This window comes from Brachyistius frenatus, unplaced genomic scaffold, assembly GCF_029030835.1.
Source record: "Brachyistius frenatus isolate BFR_SWC_R1_liver_20210118 unplaced genomic scaffold, ASM2903083v1 Contig_15, whole genome shotgun sequence".
In the NCBI taxonomy this organism is placed as follows: Eukaryota; Metazoa; Chordata; class Actinopteri; family Embiotocidae; genus Brachyistius; species Brachyistius frenatus.
This window is the reverse complement of record NW_027210614.1, coordinates 3,847,571-3,868,713: the sequence shown is the minus strand read 5'-3', so window position 1 is coordinate 3,868,713 and position 21,143 is coordinate 3,847,571. Positions and strand designations below refer to the sequence as shown.

At 40.4% G+C, this 21,143-nt stretch overlaps 1 protein-coding gene across 1 annotated transcript; it reads left to right on the top strand.

Moving 5' to 3' along the window:
• Positions 1-11,129: 11,129 nt before the first annotated feature.
• On the top strand, positions 11,130-19,860 carry eif3m (eukaryotic translation initiation factor 3, subunit M). The gene is made up of 11 exons (XM_069693658.1): positions 11,130-11,248; positions 12,364-12,496; positions 12,859-12,997; positions 13,125-13,248; positions 13,418-13,512; positions 13,903-13,986; positions 14,085-14,184; positions 16,516-16,597; positions 17,480-17,623; positions 18,567-18,627; positions 19,569-19,860. The coding sequence occupies exons 1-11, from the start codon at positions 11,207-11,209 to the stop codon at positions 19,690-19,692; spliced, it is 1,128 nt and encodes a 375-aa protein (XP_069549759.1). The 5' UTR covers positions 11,130-11,206; the 3' UTR covers positions 19,693-19,860.
• The last annotated feature ends 1,283 nt before the right edge of the window (positions 19,861-21,143 follow it).

Sequence of the window (21,143 nt, the reverse complement as noted above, 5' to 3'; positions counted from 1 at the left end):
AGTTAGCCAGTTTGTTGAAACACAGTTCAGTTTGGTCCAGTTTGAATAGCTGTATGTCATTTGCATATTTAACTCACCGTTTAGCTATCTACCAAACTGACGCAACTTTATGTAGAAAACAGATCAGGCGTATTGATCTTGTTTGGACAACTCAAAACAAATTATGCAGTTAATGACAACACAAGCCGTTAGTCAATCCATTGCTGGGTCCATAAAGTCTAATTTAACAATCTTTAGTTAAGCCGACTATTAACTGATGACAGGGCAGAATACACAAAATTCAACTGAACTGCCAAAACCTTTACAGCTGGACTCACTATCACCTCTTAAAATACAAAGTGGTTCACAAGACCGGACTAAAATCGTACATATTGCACTTTAGCCTTGTCTGAAAATGAGAGACAGCGTAATACATCTACATGAGTGGAAGTATAGAGTTAAAGAGTTGTAAAGTCTTCATTGTGCTGATGTCTGTGTTTGCACAATAATTAATTGTAATTCAATTTATTTGTATATGTTCCAAAAATTTCTTTAAATCTGAACTTGTACTGCTGAGTAAAAGTTACACATATGTGAAGCTCATTAAAATAGCTTGAAAATGTATTTTCAAAAACTAAAACTGAGATGCATTGTAAAACACTTAGCCATTCTTTCAGATGTTCATCATTTCTGACTCCTGACACACCTGTTTTCGGAAATATATCCACTTTCATAATAAGTTTCTAATTGGATGAAGCAACATGAAGGGAAGAGATAACAAAAGAGAACAATCGGTGAGTCAAAACAAATACAATCTCTGTTTTCCTAACATTGTAGCTCTATTTTTTATGAAGGTGTTTATTCCAGTGTATGTGTTGAAATATCCTAAATTAAAAGTATTTTTCTCAATACATGTTTAACAAAACACATTGCTGGAATTGCTTCAATATACAGATTAAATAATAACGATTACTCAAGATGTAAAACTGGTAAAACATACAGAAAGTGTGCTCTGAATTTTCTCAGTTTGGATATAGTACTGTTTTGCTAAAAGCAGCTCACATAAACTGCATGACCTTGGAGCAAAGCCACATCACACAAAATGATAATTATTTATTAGTGGAGGAGAGGGGGAGTTGTGTGTGTGCATGTGTGTGCATGAGAATGCACCAGATAGGGGTTTTGACCTTAACTCAAGCTTAACTCAAAGTGGAACTACTCAGGAATGCAGTAACTTCAATATGCCTATAAAATGAAGACAGCTGCTGTGGATCTTTTAACATTGTAATATTTGTCAGATCAACACTCGGATTCCTCCTTTCCTTAAAAGCTTGAAGAAGTCACAGTGTGTTATAAATCATTTTCTTTTTTACATACTGTGCTACATTCAGTGTGACATTAGGGTCAGTTAGGTTGACTACAACAATCTTGAAACTTTGCTACAACAAACTTTAAAATACAATAAAATAAGACTTACAAAGTGATTACATATTGGAATACTGAAGAGTAAATTATACATCACAACAGAGAGCTTGAAATATGGATCATGTGTGTCAGTTGGACATGTTCATCATGTTTATCAAGTCACAACATGGCAGATAAATTGTCCACCAGTGAATTCGTTAGACACGGTTATATCATTTTTTTTTGTGCTGTAATAAAGATGAAGAGTGTTAACCAGTTTCTGTCATCACCATCTGGAATAGAGTTTAGGATTCCAGCAAATGTCACTGACCCCTACATAAACTTTAGAAGAAGTTGTGGGTGGGGGAAGGGCACTTGAAATGGGCAAAGAGAAGAAAAAACTCTGCAGATGGTGTTGGTAGTGGTGGTGGTGGTGGTAGTGTGTGTGTGTGTGTGTGTGTGTGTGTGTGTGTGTGTGTGTGTGTGTGTGTGTGTGTGTGTGTGTGTGTGTGTGTGTGTGTGTGTGTGTGTGTGTGTGTGTGTGTGTGTGTGTGTGTGTGTGTGTGTGTGTGTGTGTGTGTGTGTGGGAGGAGGGGAGGGGAGGGGAGGGGTTTCTGTAAGAGTGATGAAATCAGCTAGTAGAATGCTGAGGTGGCGTTACAGTGACTATTGTTGTCAGCCATTATTGCACAATTTCACTTGTGTATCCTTCAGCAACCTCAAACTAAATCCCCTAATTGAAATTCAGCTGAAGGATTACTTTCTGTAGCCCTTCAGATACCGCAGTGTTTAGCACTGATCACAGTGTGATTGGATAGTGAACATTCAGGCTACTGGTGCAGAACCTAACCAGCAGCAGCAGCAGCAGCAGCAGCTTGATAGCATGTCCAAGACAAATCCCCCATTCCTGTAAAGAGACATGAGGACCTCATATGTACGACGTGTTGTGTATTTGTCAGTTTTGTAACAGGAATCATCAGACCGTATCTGATGACATCCATTACAATGGTCATAACCTTACAAATGCCCCTAAAAACTAAACACAGATTATATAAATAAAAAACCTTCTGTGGTCCGCCCATCCCAAACAAACACAAGCTAAAATAATGTACTTCATGGACAAAAGGTTGTGGCACGATTAACAGGATCTTGCCAAAACTCAGAGAGAGGGAGAGGAAACGCAGCGAGTCTGAGCCAAGGCAAATGCTGGCTGTGCCTTCCACTGTGGAGTCTTTAGTGGGGATTCATCAAAGGTGACAGGGCCGGGAGAAAACAACCCTTTCAGGCCCTATGACGGATGGCAGTCCCCACATACAACCGTTCTTCAGATCAATCTCTGGTTAACTCAGGGTTTAAAACAACATCACTGTGCTGAAGAAGGGAAATGGTCAGTACTGCCTCTGACCCTTAACAAGAAATACACAGGAATGGAGATTTCTACAGCATGATGACTAAAAGGGAATTTGAGAAGGGTTTGTTTCAGCCTGAGAGATGCATGATAAACTGGAAAGATATGTGACCTGCCAGAACACACGAAAAATAAATTACTTTTTCCATTTTAATAAAAATCTGCATTCATGCTACTGCATCTGAAGATAGACATGTTTTTAAGTGGTTTCTTTTAAATCATGAGCACTTGTGATTTAAAATGACATGATTTATTTACTTCTTTTTTTTTTTTAAATATTAGCTATCAGTATTGAAACATTGTGTGATATAATTGTCAAAACAGCCTGCAGGAGAGGATTGCCAAAGAGCAACAGGTGTTATTTTGATGTGCTGACAGTGGCATAAGTCCTTCACTTCTCTTTGTGGGCATGGAAACAAACCGATAACAAACCTAGCAGTCGTATGTTGTAATGTTTCATTATTTCCCTCATATCAGCCCACAGCTTGAGGAAATGGTTACTATTTAAAACAAAACTCAGGCAGAACAATATTCCTCTGTCTCCACTCACTGCTTGCAGAGCACTATTAGGAAGTTTGCAACAGCCAGGCCTCTGCTCTGTGAGATAAAAAAAAAAAATACTCCAGTCATCATCAGTCATCGCTCTAAACATTTAAAAGCACACTTGGAAATGTTTATTTTATACCTAAAATGAATTCCTCTCGAAGATAATGCCAAAGTCTTCAGTAAACAACATCTATACGGTTCCTCTTCTTAAGGACCCACAAACAGCAATTGGCAGTTTTTAATTCTCTCATATCAACTCTGAGCGCTCTTCAAAGTGTGGCATATCAGACTGGTGATAAGAAACAGAGAAGAGAGATGTGTGGGAGAGCGGGCATTTCCACGGTTCATGTGTCAGGCACAACACTGGTCCATTGATGTTTCCCACACCCGTTGTCTGCTTCTTCTTGATGACCACCCACCCCCACCCCCCCCCCCCCCACGCACACACACACACACACACACACACACACACACACACACACACACACACACACACACACACACACACACACGCACACACCCTCCCATATTTATTTACAAAGCTAGATGCTCCTCCATCACACAGAACAGGTAATATAAACACTCAGATCAAACTTAAGAACTACTGCAGACTGAAAGTCATTAAAGGAAAAATCTAGCAGTATTTGAAATCTTCATTACTGTCAACAATTTACCACTGAAAGAGCCAAAACAACAATGCACTGTCTGTTACTCAGTAATATCTGACTTTTCCAGCCCAAAGCAAGTTTGTTCTTACTGAAATATATACCTGAAAAAAGCAAAATAATTAGCTAGCTGGGCACTCAGCAAATTTGACCAGTCAAATTAAAGAGTGTATTTGTTTAGACTTACTTCCAGCAGCGGATTAATGCATGTTTGTTGCACTATAGCGAGCAGCAGGATGGAATCACTACTGAAGTCACTACTGTCACATGTCACTACCGTGTAGCTCAATTATTATGTTTTTAACAGTTGGACAGTGAAAGTCTACAGGACAGAATGGATATCTTTTTAATTATGTTTGATAGTAAGAAAAATATTGAATATGAACTATTTAATTTAGCATTTTATGTTTCCATCAATAAAAACAGAAATTCTATTTACATAACTGAATATTCTTCTATTAGTCTTTACTTTAAAAAAAAATACAGGTGATGTGGATATTTTCCAAATCAAACATACTATGATAATACTTCTGAAAACCTGCATAAAGGCATATTAATTACAACATTTGAATAAAAAAAAATGTTAGATATTCTTCTGCACTGTACATCTCTGTCTTACTCATGAACTTACAGTCTGTACTGTCAAAGCTGTGACTCCGATGCTTACAATCCTATAAAGAGAAGTATGGGAATGTATGAGCAAGAATTTTAAAATGATCACTAGCATGAAATTGTGTCATCAGCAAACTAAACAGTTAAGCTGTTAGAAGACACAGAGGGGTCACTGAAATCTGTCGTATGAAAAACACAAGGTTTGAATTCTGAGCATCTTCTAATTTGGAAAAATGTATCATGTTGGAGTTTGCTGAATAACCTCTGTCTCATCCCACCAGGTGCCTGTGTGTCAGGATCAAGGCCGGCCTTTATCAGCTCTTTACAGTAAACCACAGCCTCTTCTGTGCTGTCACACCCAAGCAGCTGTGGCTAGGGCGTAAGCAGTCATCAGAAAACCTTTCACATATCTTTGGCGGTTTCTCTCTGTTGTCATACCCTTAAGCCTCATTCTGAGGCTGGAGGAGCAAAGGTTTACGGGATGATTCTGAGGTATGAGCACAGTGATGGGAAAATGGTTAAATTACAACAACAAGCACAGAAAGTGACGGTAACCTTTGACACTTGACTTTAGGGGAATATCACTTTACTGCAACTTTCTCAATCACTGCACAATCATGTACAGAAACCTTTGGGTTGTAAACATTACAGATTGCTGATAAAGATGAGCTGAATTTGCAAAACAGTTTTCATGCTATGCTCCTGTGGGCTAAATATCATTTTATAGATTGAAACTAAATACTTTAAAAATAAATTCCTTTTGAAAAAAATTCCAGCCCTCATTTTATCTGTTTAATTTTATAGATTTTTTTTCATGTATTTGAGCAATTAAATTCATTATTGATAACATTTGAATGCCTTTTCTCTGTCTTCACCATCTTATTTATCAGTTCTGATAAAACAGTCTAAACAACATCTCAAAGGGGATGGGTCTCACAGTTTAACATATGTTTAACCTCTAATTAGTATTTCTGAACGTGGCATCTATAGCTTCAAGCCAAACATTGCACAATGTATCCCCAATTGAAACAAATTTGACTCTTTGTTTGACTCTGCCTTTTAAACTCCAATTGCCCCTCCTAACCCGGGAGTGTGTGGAATATAAACACTGTCTGATGACAAGAGACCACTCCATCATTAACGGACCCCAGTCCTACAGCAGTGACTCGATCTATCCAGACAGGAACGTCAGAATTCCTGGAAGACTGTAGCTTTTATTTTTGCTGCCGTCATTAGGTTGAAACAGAGCACACTCTTTCCACATCGGGAGATTAATGTCCTCAGATAGCTCAGAACCACAAATGCAGCTTATACTGATTGATTGCTGCAGTCTTTGGTGTGATATGAGGCTGGTCATTAATTGATATGTCAAGGCAACTGGAGTATTTAACGTAGCAACCTTCTTTTTACCGGTCATGTGTGAGTTTTTGCTGAGGATGTCTTGAGAAACATGGCTGAGTAAAAGTCTAGGAGACAGACGAAAGGACAATAAAATTCTATTTGACTGAAAAAAAAAGAAATTGTGAATTAATTTTACTGAGTCGGAGGTGTATCCGACTGAAGCTGGGCTGTGCGGTCAATCATCTGGTGGAAGACGAGATAAATGATCACAGGGACTGAACAGCTATCACAATAGACCTCAGGCATTCAGTTTGAGTACTCGCACGCACGCACGCACGCACGCACGCACGCACGCACGCACGCACGCACGCACGCACGCACGCACGCACGCACGCACGCACGCACGCACGCACGCACGCACGCACGCACGCACGCACACACACACACACATTCTGCTTTCTATACACATGAAGTGAACTTTTGAGTTTTTAAAGTTCTATAAATTAACGTGTGGCCAGTAGTGGGTAGAAAAACAAGGCACACTCACTGGATGTCAAATTATTAACAGTGAAATAAAACCATGGAGCATGTAAAGGGTTTAATATGAAGCCAATTCATGGTTTCTGCATCTGCGTCCGCTGCGTGCAGACTTTTAACATGAACAACACAACTGGATCTATCTATACTAACCCAGTTAGGGTACGTGTTGCTCTGCTACATAGACGTGAATCAGAATTTGTTGACTTTCTGTCCCAGGCACAGTGGATGGACATACCCGGGATTTCTGGGGAGTTTAGAAATTTCCATCATGTTTGGGTGCCATTGGTGGAAACCATGTACCACATAAAGCACCTCCAAAGTCTGGCAGCGACTACTTCAATTACAAACACACCTACTCCGAAGTTGTCATGGCTGCATGTGATGCACTTTTGGCTTCATAGTGGTGGACGTCAGGGCTTATGGTTGTAAAAATGATAGTGGAATATTCAAGGATGATAACATGTCACACAGACCTGTGTGCAAACACACGGATACAGAATGGATTGGTTTGTACTGTATATCTCCACAGCCGCAGACAATTAAAGTCCCTTTGAATGTCCCAGTGGGACTTCATGGACCACTGTGAACTCTGGACTCAGCCCTGTTTAAGGCCTTAGTTTTATTTATTTGTTAACTCCATTTGTGTGTGCGTTTTAGGGAAGGATGCATCGGCTTATAAGTAATTAACAAGCAATTTGCTCCACCTAGGGAAATGGGGGATTTACTCATGCGATGCACTCTGACAAGGTCACTGGCTGATAGATGAGCCTGAGCAAGGGGATTTTTCAGAGACTGTGAAGGCAGGCAGAACTGTGGGAACCAGACAATTAGTGGGTGGAAGGTAGGCAGCCATGTTGGATGATGACCATGAGACTGGTTTACATGGATACTCACCACTTGGCGAGCTGACAGGGAGAAAGCAGACACCTGGGCTCAACCAACTATTAACACACAGTCATTTATCTTTGAGGAGGCTGAGCAGGCAATTCGCCAGGAGTTTTGGATCAGCATGTGTTATTTCCTCTGAAGCAAACAGGGATGAGGTCAGTACAGACATATTGACCACATAAAAAAAAAAAATTCAAATATTAATTTTAAGTGGTTTTACCAGACTAGTGTACAGATTCACACATACAGTGGTGTGAAAAAGTGTTTGCCCCCTTCCTGATTTTTTTTTTTTTTTTTCATGTTTGTCACACTTAAATGTTTCAGATCATCAAACAAAATTAAATATTAGTCAAAGATAACACAAGTAAACACAAAATGCAGTTTTTAAATGAAGGTTTTTATTATTAAGGGAGAAAAAAAATCCAAACCCACATGGCCTTGTGTGAAAAAGTGTTTGCCCCCTAAACCTAATAACTGGTTGGGCCACTCTTAGCAGCAACAACTGCAATCAAGCGTTTGCGATAACTTGCATTGAGTCTCTTACAGTGCTGTGGAGGAATTTTGGCCGACTCATCTTTGCAGAGTTGTTGTAATTCAGCCACATTGGAGGGTTTTCCAGCACCAACCGCCTTCTTAAGGTCATGCCACAGCATCTCAACAGGATTCAGGTCAGGACTTTGACTAGACCACTCCAAAGTCTTCATTTTGTTTTTCTTCAGCCATTCAGAGGTGGACTTGCTGATGTGTTTTGGATCATTATCCTGCTGCAGAACCCAAGTTGGCTTCAGCTTGAGGTCACGAACAGACGGCCAGACATTCTCCTTCAGGATGTTTTTGGTAGACAGTAGAATTCATGGTTCCATTTATCACAGCAAGTCTTCCAGGTCCTGAAGCAGTAAAACAGCCCCAGACCATCACACTACCACCACCATATTTTACTGTTGGTATGATGTTCTTTTTCTGAAATGCGGTGTTACTTTTACGCCAGATGTAATGGGACACACACCTTCCAAAAAGTTCAACTTTTGTCTCATCAGTCCACAGAGTATTTTCCCAAAAGTTTTGGGGATCATCAAGATGTTTTCTGGCAAAAATGAGACGAGCCTTAATGTTCTTTTTGCTCAGCGGTGGTTTTGGTCTTGGAACTCTGCCATGCAGCCATTTTTGCCGAGTCTCTTTCTTATGGTGGAGTCATGAACACTGACCTTAACTGAGGCAGGTGAGGCCTGCAGTTCTTTGGATGTTGTCGTGGGGTCTTTTGTGACCTCTCGAAAGAGTCGTTGTTGCGTTCTTGGGGTAATTTTGGTCGGCCGGCCACTCCCGGGAAGGTTCACCGCTGTTCCATGTTTTCTCCATTTGTGGATAATGGCTCTCACTGTGGTTCTCTGGAGTCCCAAAGCTTTAGAAATGGCTTTATAACCTTTTCCAGACTGATAGATCTCAATTACTTTCTTTCTCATTTGTTCCTGAATTTTTTGGGATCTCAGCATGATGTCTATCTTTTGAGGATCTTTTGGTCTACTTCACTTTGTCAGGCAGGTCCTATTTAAGTGATTTCTTGATTGAGAACAGGTGTGTCAGTAATCAGGCCTGGGTGTGGCTAGAGAAATTGAACTCAGGTGTGATAAACCACAGTTAAGTTATGTTTTAACAGGAGGGGGCAAACACTTTTTCACACAGTGCCATGGTGGTTTGGATTTTTTTTCTCCCTTAATAATAAAAACCTTCATTTAAAAACTGCATTTTGTGTTTACTTGTGTTATCTTTGACTAATATTTAAATTTGTTTGATGATCTGAAACATTTAAGTGTGACAGACATGCAAAAAAATTGGAAATCAGGAAGGGGGCAAACACTTTTTCACACCACTGTAGTTAGCCACACAATATATATCTGATTATAAGCAATAGGTCAAAACATATAGTAGGCTTTATTAACATTTTACCAAAAGGAACTTAATTCTGTTTGGAAATCGTTTAATGAGACTGAACTTTCAATAAATTTCACCCCCCAATGGAGATAAAATATTTAGTCATAATAAAAAATTATGTTTAGTATTCTGTGGACTCATAACATTTTCCCAACAAGGGGGGGAAAAAAGAAAGAATTGTATTTAATTGAATTCAATATGAAACATTACATTTTTCTGCAAAGGTAAAATGATAGGAACTGCCTTTGGCAATATATGTAATTATTTCACAACCTCGAGGGAACTTGTGTTCTAAAAAAATAGAGTGCCTGACAAAAGCAGAATTACCATCAGTCTTTCACTGAATTCAGCACACATGCAACAGCAAAAAAAACAAAAAACAAAAAAACATCTGACATCAGTGAAAGTGAAAAATGGGTGATATCTGTTGCTGGTCTTTAAAGTCTGCTTTGCCAGATTAGATTCAGAATGATAAAGAACAGACTAAAGCCCAGTTTAATGCATGTACCAGGTACAGGCTCCTTGGACTTATAAAGTTTTACCGTAGTCCAGTATCAATGCTGTTTTCAAGACTCTGCCTTGAATATTATGAATACTATTACGCATCACAACAGACGGTGTCATTTTAAAGACCCTTTGAAGAAGACGAAAACAATGTCTCACATGCAACTGGAGCTTCAAAGCCTCCAAAACTCTTATTCTGGACTTGAAATACACCAGGCACTTGACAACAGCTGTTAATCAGATAATGAAACCCTCAGAGTTACACAAGCACACTTTCACAGAAACAGCTATAAATTCTTTGTCATGACAGCGTACAAGGTGGGATTTGGTACCAGGCACTTGCCTTCCCAACAGAATGACGCATCATACGAGCACTATGGTGAAACACTTCATCAGCCATTTCCCCCCCCAGCACACTATTTTAAGGTATTTATCCTGTTGAATGCAACAGTTTAGTTCCCTTGCTGTAAATGAAAAGAGAAATATGTGACAAACAGACTTTTAGGAAATTATGACACAACATGATGACTCATCCATGAATCCCCCAAAATACACATTTCTTTGTGACAGATAAACTGTGAGCAGTGTAACTTGGGAATGTATCTTCACCCTGGGACACAGACTGCTCAACACCCAAGTGCTAGTAATACGACTCCAGAGTTTTAAGGTGACCTCCTGCTTCACTTACCCTCTTCACCTCAATCACCTTGTGACCTGCCATGGTAACGATACACAGAATCCCACTCGGTACAGAGGCCCAGCACGCACGCCCATAGGTCAGCGGGCGTTTGGCGGAAGAGAGCTGCCCTCTGACACTGGCAGTGTTTCCAGGTTGGAGCTCTGGGTCAGGCCTTCCATGGTGGTCCACAAAGATGGACTACAGCTCAATCAGATAACCTTTCCTGGGGGATCAGGTTCACCCCAGTAACTCTCATCCAAGACATCCAGTGTTAATCTCCCAGAGAGGAGACTCAAATCTAAATTATAGGGAATGAAGGTCGGAGGAAGTCTAGGTGATTAACACAAATTTAGGAGGCCGGCTGGTTCCTCAAGCAATGGGGTTGCACAGGCTGAGGCGATGCAGGGCTGACAGGGATTTTTAAACCCTGCTGATTATTCCTCTAACTTCTACCATTCATGTGAAGAACCGTGGTACTCGAGGTTTAAAATTAAAAAAAAAAAAAAATAAAAGTTAACATGTACTGTAACGAGAAGAATATCTACTTTCACCCAGCTGAGACATCCTTCACCTCCAGACTACTGCGGCTTTAACGACATGACCCGGAAGTGCACGAGTGTCGACGGCACCGCTACCTTTTCTTTTTCCGGTCAGACCTCAGCAGTGGTGAGAGCGTGGATTTCATCGTCTGGGCTCACAAAACCACCAAAAATGAGCGTCCCAGCATTTATTGATATTACGGAAGAAGACCAGGTACGAAACACGTGTTTAAAAACTCTTTTGTCGCTGTCCCGCCTGCGGATGAGTCGCTAAACGAGAACTCTCCATCCAGATAACTTAGCGTGCTAGCTAGCTAAAATGCTAACCGTCGGTAGCAGCTGACTGGTCCACGCTGATTGTTGGCTTCTGGCTGAATACGTATGGTAGCACATAACGAGTACTTATGGTATTAAACTTTATGTGTTTTTTTTTTTTTTTAAATGTAATTTAATTAATATTAGTAACCATTAGCCGTTTCCAGCTCGGTGTATATACGTTCAATTACTGCAAATGTCTTCAAAGTCGTAACACTAGATTAGCAAAGACGGCTAACTGCTTAGCTTGAGATCTAAATAAACAAGAAGTAGAGAAGAACAAGAGAAGAACGAGAGAAGAAGAACAAAAGAACAAGAGAAGAACAACGAGAGAAGAACAAGAGAAGAAGTAGTGAAGAACAACAAGAGAAGTAGAGAAGAAGTAGAGAAGAAGAACAAGAGAAGAAGTAGAGAAGAACAACAAGAGAAGTAGAGAAGAACAACAAGAGAAGTAGAGAAGAAGTAGAGAAGAACAACAAGAGAAGAACAAGAGAAGTAGAGAAGAACAACAAGAGAAGAAGTAGAGAAGAACAACAAGAGAAGAACAAGAGAAGTAGAGAAGAACAACAAGAGAAGAAGTAGAGAAGAACAAGAGAAGAAGTAGAGAAGAACAACAAGAGAAGAACAAGAGAAGAAGTAGAGAAGAACAAGCCATCCAAAGCATCATGCAGGCTAGAGAGCTATAACTAGCAGACAACTTCAACTAACCTCTCCTAACTTTACTTAACAATATATGATTATTTCAGTCAATTACCTTGTTTGGTTTTATAAGTGTCAGAAGATGGTTCATAATGTTGGCCAGTTTTCCAGAGCCTGAAGTGCAGTCTGAATTGTCTTGTTTTGTCCAAACCAACAATTCACAACCAAAAAATATTTAGTTTATTATCGTTATTTTTTTTTAAATGACATCAAATGATTATTTGATTACCGGACCAGCTGGCGGTTATTTTCCTGTTAGTCAGTAAATCAGCTATTTGTTGCATCTTTTAACTATTTCGCCGTCCAACTTTCCAGGCTTCAGAGCTGAGAGCCTACATCAAGTCCAAAGGAGCCGATATCTCGGAGGAGAACGCTGAAGGTGGACTTCATGTAGACCTGGCTCAGATCATCGAGGCGTGTGACGTCTGCCTCAAGGACGATGATAAAGGTAGGTGATGTTGAAGAACAATGTGGTCAATTACTTATTAATAGGAGAATAAACGGCCTTTTTCATAGGTAGATATTTTTGTCTTATCAGGGAAAGCACAGCTGTATTTAATAACATTTGCTAAGCCTCAGTCCTGTTAAGTGTCCCAGTAAACCCGTTCACTGATCCATCATACACATTACCAACACCCTGGAACTAACCTCCTCATCTGAATTAAACTGACTCGTTAATGTCATTAATTACAGCTGCTGACTTGTTCAATGTACCATGAATGAAGCTTGGTCGTGTCAAATGCAGTGAAACTACTCCAGGCTGGATAGAAATGTCTCATTACTCGTGGCTCTCTGTCCATCTCTCTGCAGATGTGGAGAGCGTGATGAACAGCATCGTGTCTCTGCTGCTGATTTTGGAGACGGAGAAGCAGGAAGCTCTCATCGAAAGTCTGTGTGAGAAACTGGTGAAGTTCCGCGAAGGAGAGAGACCCTCTCTCAGAATGCAGCTGTGAGTCCTGTCACGTCTTTTCCCGAAAGTCTGTCAAAGTTTGCAGGTGTCTCTGGAAGAAAAAAAAAAAAAGGTCAGATCTTAATATAAACACCTGATTATCTCTTTTACTGTTGTGCTGTTACAGGCTGAGTAACCTGTTCCACGGCATGGATGAGAACACTCCAGTGAGGTACACCGTCTTCTGTGGCCTCATCAAGGTGGCCGCCACCTGTAACGCCATTTCCTTCATCCCCACTGACCTTGATCAGGTATATCTATTCACCATGATTAACCTGAAATACTTATCGGTCTTAAAATGTATTTATTTGGTTTGAGCTGCAGAGATGATTAAATCAGGAAAGAAAGTTCTATATCACCCGTTTCTGTGTTTGTTTTCTGTACATTTGACTTATGAAATACATTTGTGCCCCTAATCAGGTGCGCAAGTGGATTACTGACTGGAACCTGACCACAGAGAAGAAGCACACACTTTTGAGGCTGGTGTATGAAGCACTGGTTGACTGCAAAAAAAGGTAACGACATAGGGTCAAATGTGTAAAGTGCGTGGTCTAGTCAAGGCAGCACTTTAAATACACGTTAGGAAACGTATTTCTGTGTGTAACTCTGTTGAAGCTCTCAAACTTGTGATACTTTAAAGAATAAAGAGTAAAAGTAAAATGATGCCTAAATTATCTATTTACATGTGTTGTCTGAGGTGTGTAGACATCATGCAATATATTTTAATGGCAAGTTATGTTACTCTTGATTTAAACTGAGGTTTTTAAGAAATAACATACCTTCTTTTTATGTCTATCCAGTGCACTCATCTGGGCCCAAGACTCTTCATCAGATTGTTTATTGTTTTCCAAGTCCCTTTTCTCTGTGCGGGACAGTTGTTAACTCTGTAATTACCTCTTTCACAGTGAGCCTGCAGCAAAAGTGATGGTTGAGCTGCTCGGAAGTTACACAGAAGACAATGCTTCACAAGCTCGTGTTGATGCCCACAAGTAAACTTTGAGAACCTGTTTGACATTTGTCATTAAGTTTAAATACACTGCTTCTCTCTATCACACACATACATGCGGCCGTCTCCCCTCTCTTTCAGATGTATTGTCCGTGCTCTCAAAGACCCCAACACCTTCCTGTTTGACCACTTGCTCACCCTGAAACCTGTTCGCTTCCTGGAGGGAGAACTGATCCATGATGTGAGTACTGAAGGATGTGCAATACTTTTAAATTGAGCTAAATCGACTCTATTAACCCTCATCAATTAGCCATACTTAGTTCTTCAAGGATTTGCCCTTTCGGTGCCTTTAGCCCAAAAGCACATGAAAACCAATACATTTTTAACATGTAGTGCCAGTCACAGCTTAAACGAGCACAACCTAATATCAAACCGGTGACTAGTCAATAAGCTTCACTGATGAGTAACAGGATTGTATGTACATTACCAGCCAAACAGGTTGAGACATGAAAACATAGTTTTGTGAAGGGTGTGTTCATGGCTTCTTTTGTTTTTGTTTTTGATCGGTCAGTAAAGGGCTAGTTTCCTCCCCTCGTCCACTCCCTGCTATCTCCTTCCAACCCAGCCGCCAAGTTTAGAGTGTTTTGCTCCCATCTCCTTGCAAGACCTCATCGACCTGCTGGGCACAATGAAACCTTCCTCAAGCCCGGTGGACAACTTACCAACTTCCCTCCTTAAAGATGTACTGGTCCCTGATGGTCCCTGCCTAGTTTCTATCATAGACAGGTCCCTGCAATCTAGCTGTGTCCCAACTTACTTTAATCATGCAATCGTACAGCCACTTCTGAAAAAAACAAACCTCGATCCATCCCTTATCCAACACTACAGGCCGATATCCAAGCTGCCTTTTATTTCCAAAATTTTAGAGGATGTTGCTGCCAATCAACTCACTGCTGCCTTGACTGCACACAACATCTTTAATAAATTTCAATTGGGGTTCCGTCAGAAATACTCCACCGAAACAACTCTTCTGAGAGTCTCCAATGACCTAAAGATGGCAGCTGACCAGGGCGATTGCTCCATTCTGGTGCTATTGGACCTTAGCGTGGCTTTTGACACTTGAACACAATATATTGATTGAGAGGCTCAGGCGGTGGGTGGGTGTTTGTGTTACCGCCCTGGACTTGTTCTCCTCCTATTTGTTGGATAGGAGGTTTTCTGTGTCGCTGGGTCCCTACATGTCTGAAACAGCAGCTCTGTCCTGTGGTGTGCCTCAGGGCTCTGTCCTGGGTCCCATTTGATTTGCACTGTAAATGCTCCCTCTAGGCCAAGTTATAAAGCACTTCAAAGGAATCTTGTATCACTGTTATGCCGATGACATACAACTGTACATTTCCTTTAAACCTGACGAGACAGACAAACTTGACCTATTGCACAAATGTCTGACTGCCATTAAGGAGTGGATGGCTGACATCCTCCTACAGCTTAATGCAGACAAGACTGAGGTCCTGATCTTAGCTTCAGACAGTGTAGCCACTAAGGGGTCTCGGTGTATTAGACCCTTTTTGCCGTTCAGTCCAACCTTAGAAACCTTGGTGTTATTTTGGACCAATCCATGTTTTTTCAGCAGCATGTCAAATCACTCACCCGTACAGGCTTCTTTCACCTTGAAACATTGCCAAACTAAAATCTGTTGTTTCAAAACTGCAACTGGAAATGATCATTCACGCCTTCATATCACCCCGACTGGACTATTATAACTCCCTTTTCCCCTGCCTCAGCCAGTCATCTCTGGGCCGTCTACAGCTGGTCCAAAATGCTGCTGCGAGACTCTTAACCAGGTCCAGCAGAATGACTCGCATCACCCCCATTTCGTCCTCCCTTCACTGGTTGCCCATCACGTTCAGGATCCAGTTCGAAATCCTTGTTGTTACTCATAGAGCCCTCCATGGTCAGACCCCGGAGTATGTAATTGACCTGCTCCAACATTACACCACCAGCAGATCACTTAGGTCTTCTGATCAGGGCTTACTGGCTGTCCTGCGCACCCGTTTGAAAACTGAAGGTGATCACGCTTTCGAAAACTGTTGCTCCAACTCTGTGGAACGCTCTTTCCCTCGACCTACGTTCAGCTGAGTTCAGCAGTGCCAGATGACGCCTTCCAACGTCGTCTTAAGACATCTTTTAAGATTGGCCTTTGTTTCACCTCTTGATATCTACAGCTTTTATTTCAGTGGCCTGTTGTAATGTACTGTTATTGTAGGTTGCTTTTAATACTGTTGTATTCTTCTGTTATTTCTGTTGTGAAGCACTTTATGACTTCGTCTGTGAACGATGCTATATTAAATACACTTACTTCCTACTACTTACTAAAGTGGCAATATATGTTGATGCATCAAGGACAAACCAGTGAGCAGAAAAGCCAGTGTAATGTTCGTTTCATTCATCTGTCCCGTAACCTCAGTCTGAACCTGACTATAGCAGCTTTCAGCCTTTATTAATACAACAACCACCAAACTGATTGCACAGTCCTATAATGACATTTCTCTCTGTACTCTCTCTTCCATTTCAGCTATTAACCATCTTTGTGAGCGCCAAACTAGTAGCATATGTCAAATTTTACCAGAGTAACAAAGACTTCATTGATTCTCTTGGTAAGTGGACATGACGTTAAATAATATTTGCATCATTTGACCACATGCACAAACACATACCATGTTTAAAACCTTTACAGAAATTAGAATACAGGTTGATAAATTAAGAAAATGTTATGGATTAAATGTGTTTAGGGCTTGGTATCTTTCAAAAAAGTTTTGTATGGATTCTGATACCTTGACTTTGTTACTGGTCCTTGATCAATACAATACTTTTTGATACCAATTTGATGAAGTCCATTTTACCCAAAAATAAAATTACATTACACATCAGTGTACAAATCTTTAGTTTTAATTCAGTTTAGAGGGGGACAGTGTAACCTGGGTTGTTTTCTGTAGCTGCAATTTACCAGCAACTCAGGACAGATGTGTGGCCAAAAGCTAAAATTATAGATTTTCCAAAGTTGAAAATAAGAGATTTTATCTGCGTGGGTGCACTGACCAAGTAGGGGCTATATATGGTAAACACTGTATTGACACACTGACACTGATGAGATTTACTCATGTGCAAGCGTAGCAAAAACTTTTTGAAAATGTAAGTCATGAGTATGTGGCAGGGGATTTTTTTTTTAAAGAGATTTTGGGTAATTGAGTTTTTTATTTGACTCATACATTCTTGCACTGCATCAACACAGTACAGGAATGTGTGTGTCAGCAGTGTGTTTTTTTCCCCCTCACTACTAAAGGTCCTGGTGTAATTAAAAGCATGTGTAGGATGGACTCCCAAAACAGACAATGCAGAGTGATGTTTGTGTTAATGACTAGATTGCCTGACTGCATGCTCCTGAATGTAGAAACAATTATCGCAGGGAAACTCCCTGAGTCAAGAGCAATTGACTGTGACTGTTTTGTGCTTAATGATCCCTGCGTGTTGCTCTCCAGGCCTGTCTCACGAGCAAAACATGGCCAAGATGCGTCTGCTGACATTCATGGGCATGGCAGTGGAATTCAAGGAGATCTCCTTTGACACCATGCAACAGGAGCTGCAGATTGGAGCTGATGACGTCGAGGCTTTTGTCATTGACGGTACAAACGTTTCACCTCAAACATAACTTTACTGTCCACCCTTCTAAATACACTCTGCTAGTGTCTTGCAGCAGCAAGCAGTGTAAAGGAAAGAGATTAAACAGTGGCTACAGAAGGCTGCAGTCAAGACAGACAGATTCGACAGGAAGATCCCAAATCCACTTTAATGAATGCTGTATGACCAGTTGGACAAGCTGGTCACAAAATGTTTCGCACAGATGTCCTCAATGTGCAAAACATTTTGTTTGTTCCTCTGTATGACAGGGTAGCCTATCAAAATTTGACCAAATCATTGTCAGATTTGTTTGTGGTTGTAGTCAGTTATTTTACATGAGAATTGAGAAACTTGAATTCTCATGTAAGGCAGACAAGCCTTTGCATCAGTGTAGCGCTGCATATGCATCTGCTGCCCAGACTTTGATGCTGGGTCTGTCCCTTTCAAACTAGAGACATTCAAAGCATGAATTAATCTTGAAAATACACAGGGTACATTAAACTGAATTAAATGATATTTATATTGAAGACTATAAATATCAGATTGTATGTCTCTTTGTTTTAGTATAAACGTTCTTTGTCCAAATTCTCTCTTAATTAAACAAAAACGTGTAAAGTTTCCATGTTATAATTGAGCCAAGATCTCAACCAATCAGCTTTTAGTTTAGGAGAGCCGGGTGTTTCTTACCATTTCCCTGAAGTTTTGCAATTAGTGAAGAACCACTGGTGCACCTGATTCCAAAAACAGATTTTTATCTTTATTTCTGTGAGGTTATCGTTGCTCACATTTGAAATATATTGGGTCATGTCGCAATCAAGTCAGACAGAAATATAACGGACATTCGTTGTGTAGTAACCGCTGGTGATCTGGTCTTGTGGAACGAGCCTCTTGCTTGCTGTCAGCTCCTGCTGTTTCCTAACTCCCTTCCTATGTGCTTTTTATTCTTAGCTGTACGGACCAAAATGGTGTACTGCAAAATCGACCAGACACAGAGAAAAGTTGTTGTGAGGTAAGTGGCCCCATTAAACGTCTATAATAATAATAAGGCTCAACTTTGTAACATTTTATGTGATAACATTTATAGCAGGGGTGCCCACACTTTTTTGGCTTGTGAGCTACTTTTAAAATGGCCAGCTCAATGAGATCCCCCCCCCCCACAAAAAAAAAAAAATCTAAGATCGATACCAATCCAGTTTTAATGTTGTGCTAATGCAGGCTGTGTTAAGCATGAAGCATCACTATTCTGTTACATCCATGTCATTTTGCAGAGCTTCTGCATCCTTTTTTTTAATCAAAGTCAGGACTTCGTGGTTTTCAAAAGTAGATGTTAAAAATGAAATTCTGTTGATGTAAAAATGACTTCAGGTTCCCTTTCAAGAGGCTTTTTATTTGTCTTATTACATGAGGCTTTCTTTTTTATCTTTAAGTTATTTGAAGTTTGTTCCTGGATTGAGGGATGGTTGCTCATGTAATTTCTTATCATAATGGAATCATAGGCTGCAAGAACTGACTAATATTTTATTAAGTGGATAACTATTTTATCCTGAATCTGGTCAAACTCATTCTGGTCTCTTTAGTCAAGGTCAAAGAGATAATTTTTTTTAGTTCTGGTCTCCAGAAAATTGTTGTCTGTCTGGAAACTAGCACAAGTAGTAGTCTTCATAAATTGCCTGAAAACAAACATTTTGTTTTTAATACACATGATTCTGCCTCCATATGAGTATACGTTGAGATTTTAAAGGAGGCTGTAGAGGAATTGCATGTGTTTTTCATAGTTATATTTGATAAAACTCTGTTATATCATTAATTTATGAAAAAACTTCCCCTTGTGGGATTAATAAAGTAACTAACTATCTATCCAGCTATCTATCTATCTTATCAAGATATGGCCTTGGCCTGCTTCATTTTGATCAATTTAACATTCCTGCTTTTCTGTCTCTACTCCATCAGCCACAGCACACACCGCACCTTTGGTAAGCAGCAGTGGCAGCAGCTGCATGACAGCCTCAGCTCCTGGAAAGGCAACCTAGCAACCGTCAAGACCAGTCTGCAAGCCCTGTCACCTTCTGCCTAATTCCACCTTAACCCAACTGTCAAAACTGCCTGCCCCTAAATTCTTTACTGCTCTCCAGATTCCCAGACTGAAATGATCAGTTTTTATATTCATCCAATTAAAGAACAGTAAAGATAACATATGATGTTTTTTTCTTTTCTTGTCAAATTATAAAACATGCTGAGTTTATTTTGGGAATTTTTACTGTGCCATTAATAGATTATAAATGTACTGTCTAATTGATCTTTTAGATAACTACCCCACTAGTTGCCTTATCATCTTTCCACAAAGCTATACAGTGACTTTAATTAGGCCCCGTCCTCCAGCGGCTCTACACATCTGGTTTTAGTTAAAAGTCAGCTTGCCAATGAACTAGATGAGCTGTGACTTGTGGTGAGAAATGGCCTGTAACAGGAGGGTCACTTATCTGGGAACACATGAGAGGTGACAACGGCAATGTGAACTTCAGATGACTCCGTGTGCTGAGGTCAGAGCTGTATTACTGAAGCATCAACACTTGTGGCGTCGGCCGATTTGCTGCCACTGCAAATCTGAAACTGTCCTCTGGGTTAATAGATAATGCTCAGCTGTAGTCAGCATGACAAACTGTCTTTCTGTACTTCTGAAAAGTGGAAAAACAAGGACTTATAAATGCCAGTTGTTGACTCGCCTGGTCTTTGCCCATCAAGGGAAATAATCATTTCTTTAGCACAATAATCTGTTTTCAGGCATTACTCCAGAACATTAGGATGGGAAATCTAATGACATATGAGTCTGCTGGAGTTGTCTCCCTCTGGGACTGATGAAATCAGCACACAGTGCAGAGTCCTGACTGCACTCTGTGAATCCCCACCCCCACCCCTAATTCTCAGTGCTTATTCTTTGACACTTAAAGCTACAGCTCTGTTTACTTTTGTGTTGTGCAACTCCTAATTCTGTCCAGAATCATAATCTGATTATTTCACCGTGCTACCAAAATATTTTTACTCAGATTAAATGGGCATTAGAGGTACAGTGCGTTTTTTTTTTTTCTTCCCCCTATCATATCAGAGGTCTGCTAAAGCTCATGCTCACTTCTATCCAGTTGCCCACAGGGAGCAGCATCTCCACATCTTATCAGACGGTGTAAATCACAAAACACATTCTCAGGAGCGCAGCCTCATCACGGCCACCCGCAAGGTGGAGCACAGAGCAGATAGAAACTAATGTGACTGAGGCTTAACAGAATGTTTTCAAAACCTTATATCTTAGTTTCCATCTTTCAGCAAAAGCTTCTTTTTTTTTCTTTTTTTTTTCTGAGAGCAGTTGCTTCTCAGCTACTTTTCTCGTCCTGGACAGCGATCCCTCTCTTGTCTCTAATTTGTCTCACCGGCTTTAAAAAATAACTTTGCGGACACTTCGTTACGTGAGATGTGTCAGATGTAAATCCTGTGAGCTGTGGTTGGTTTATCTAGTGAAAGCAGCATGACCTC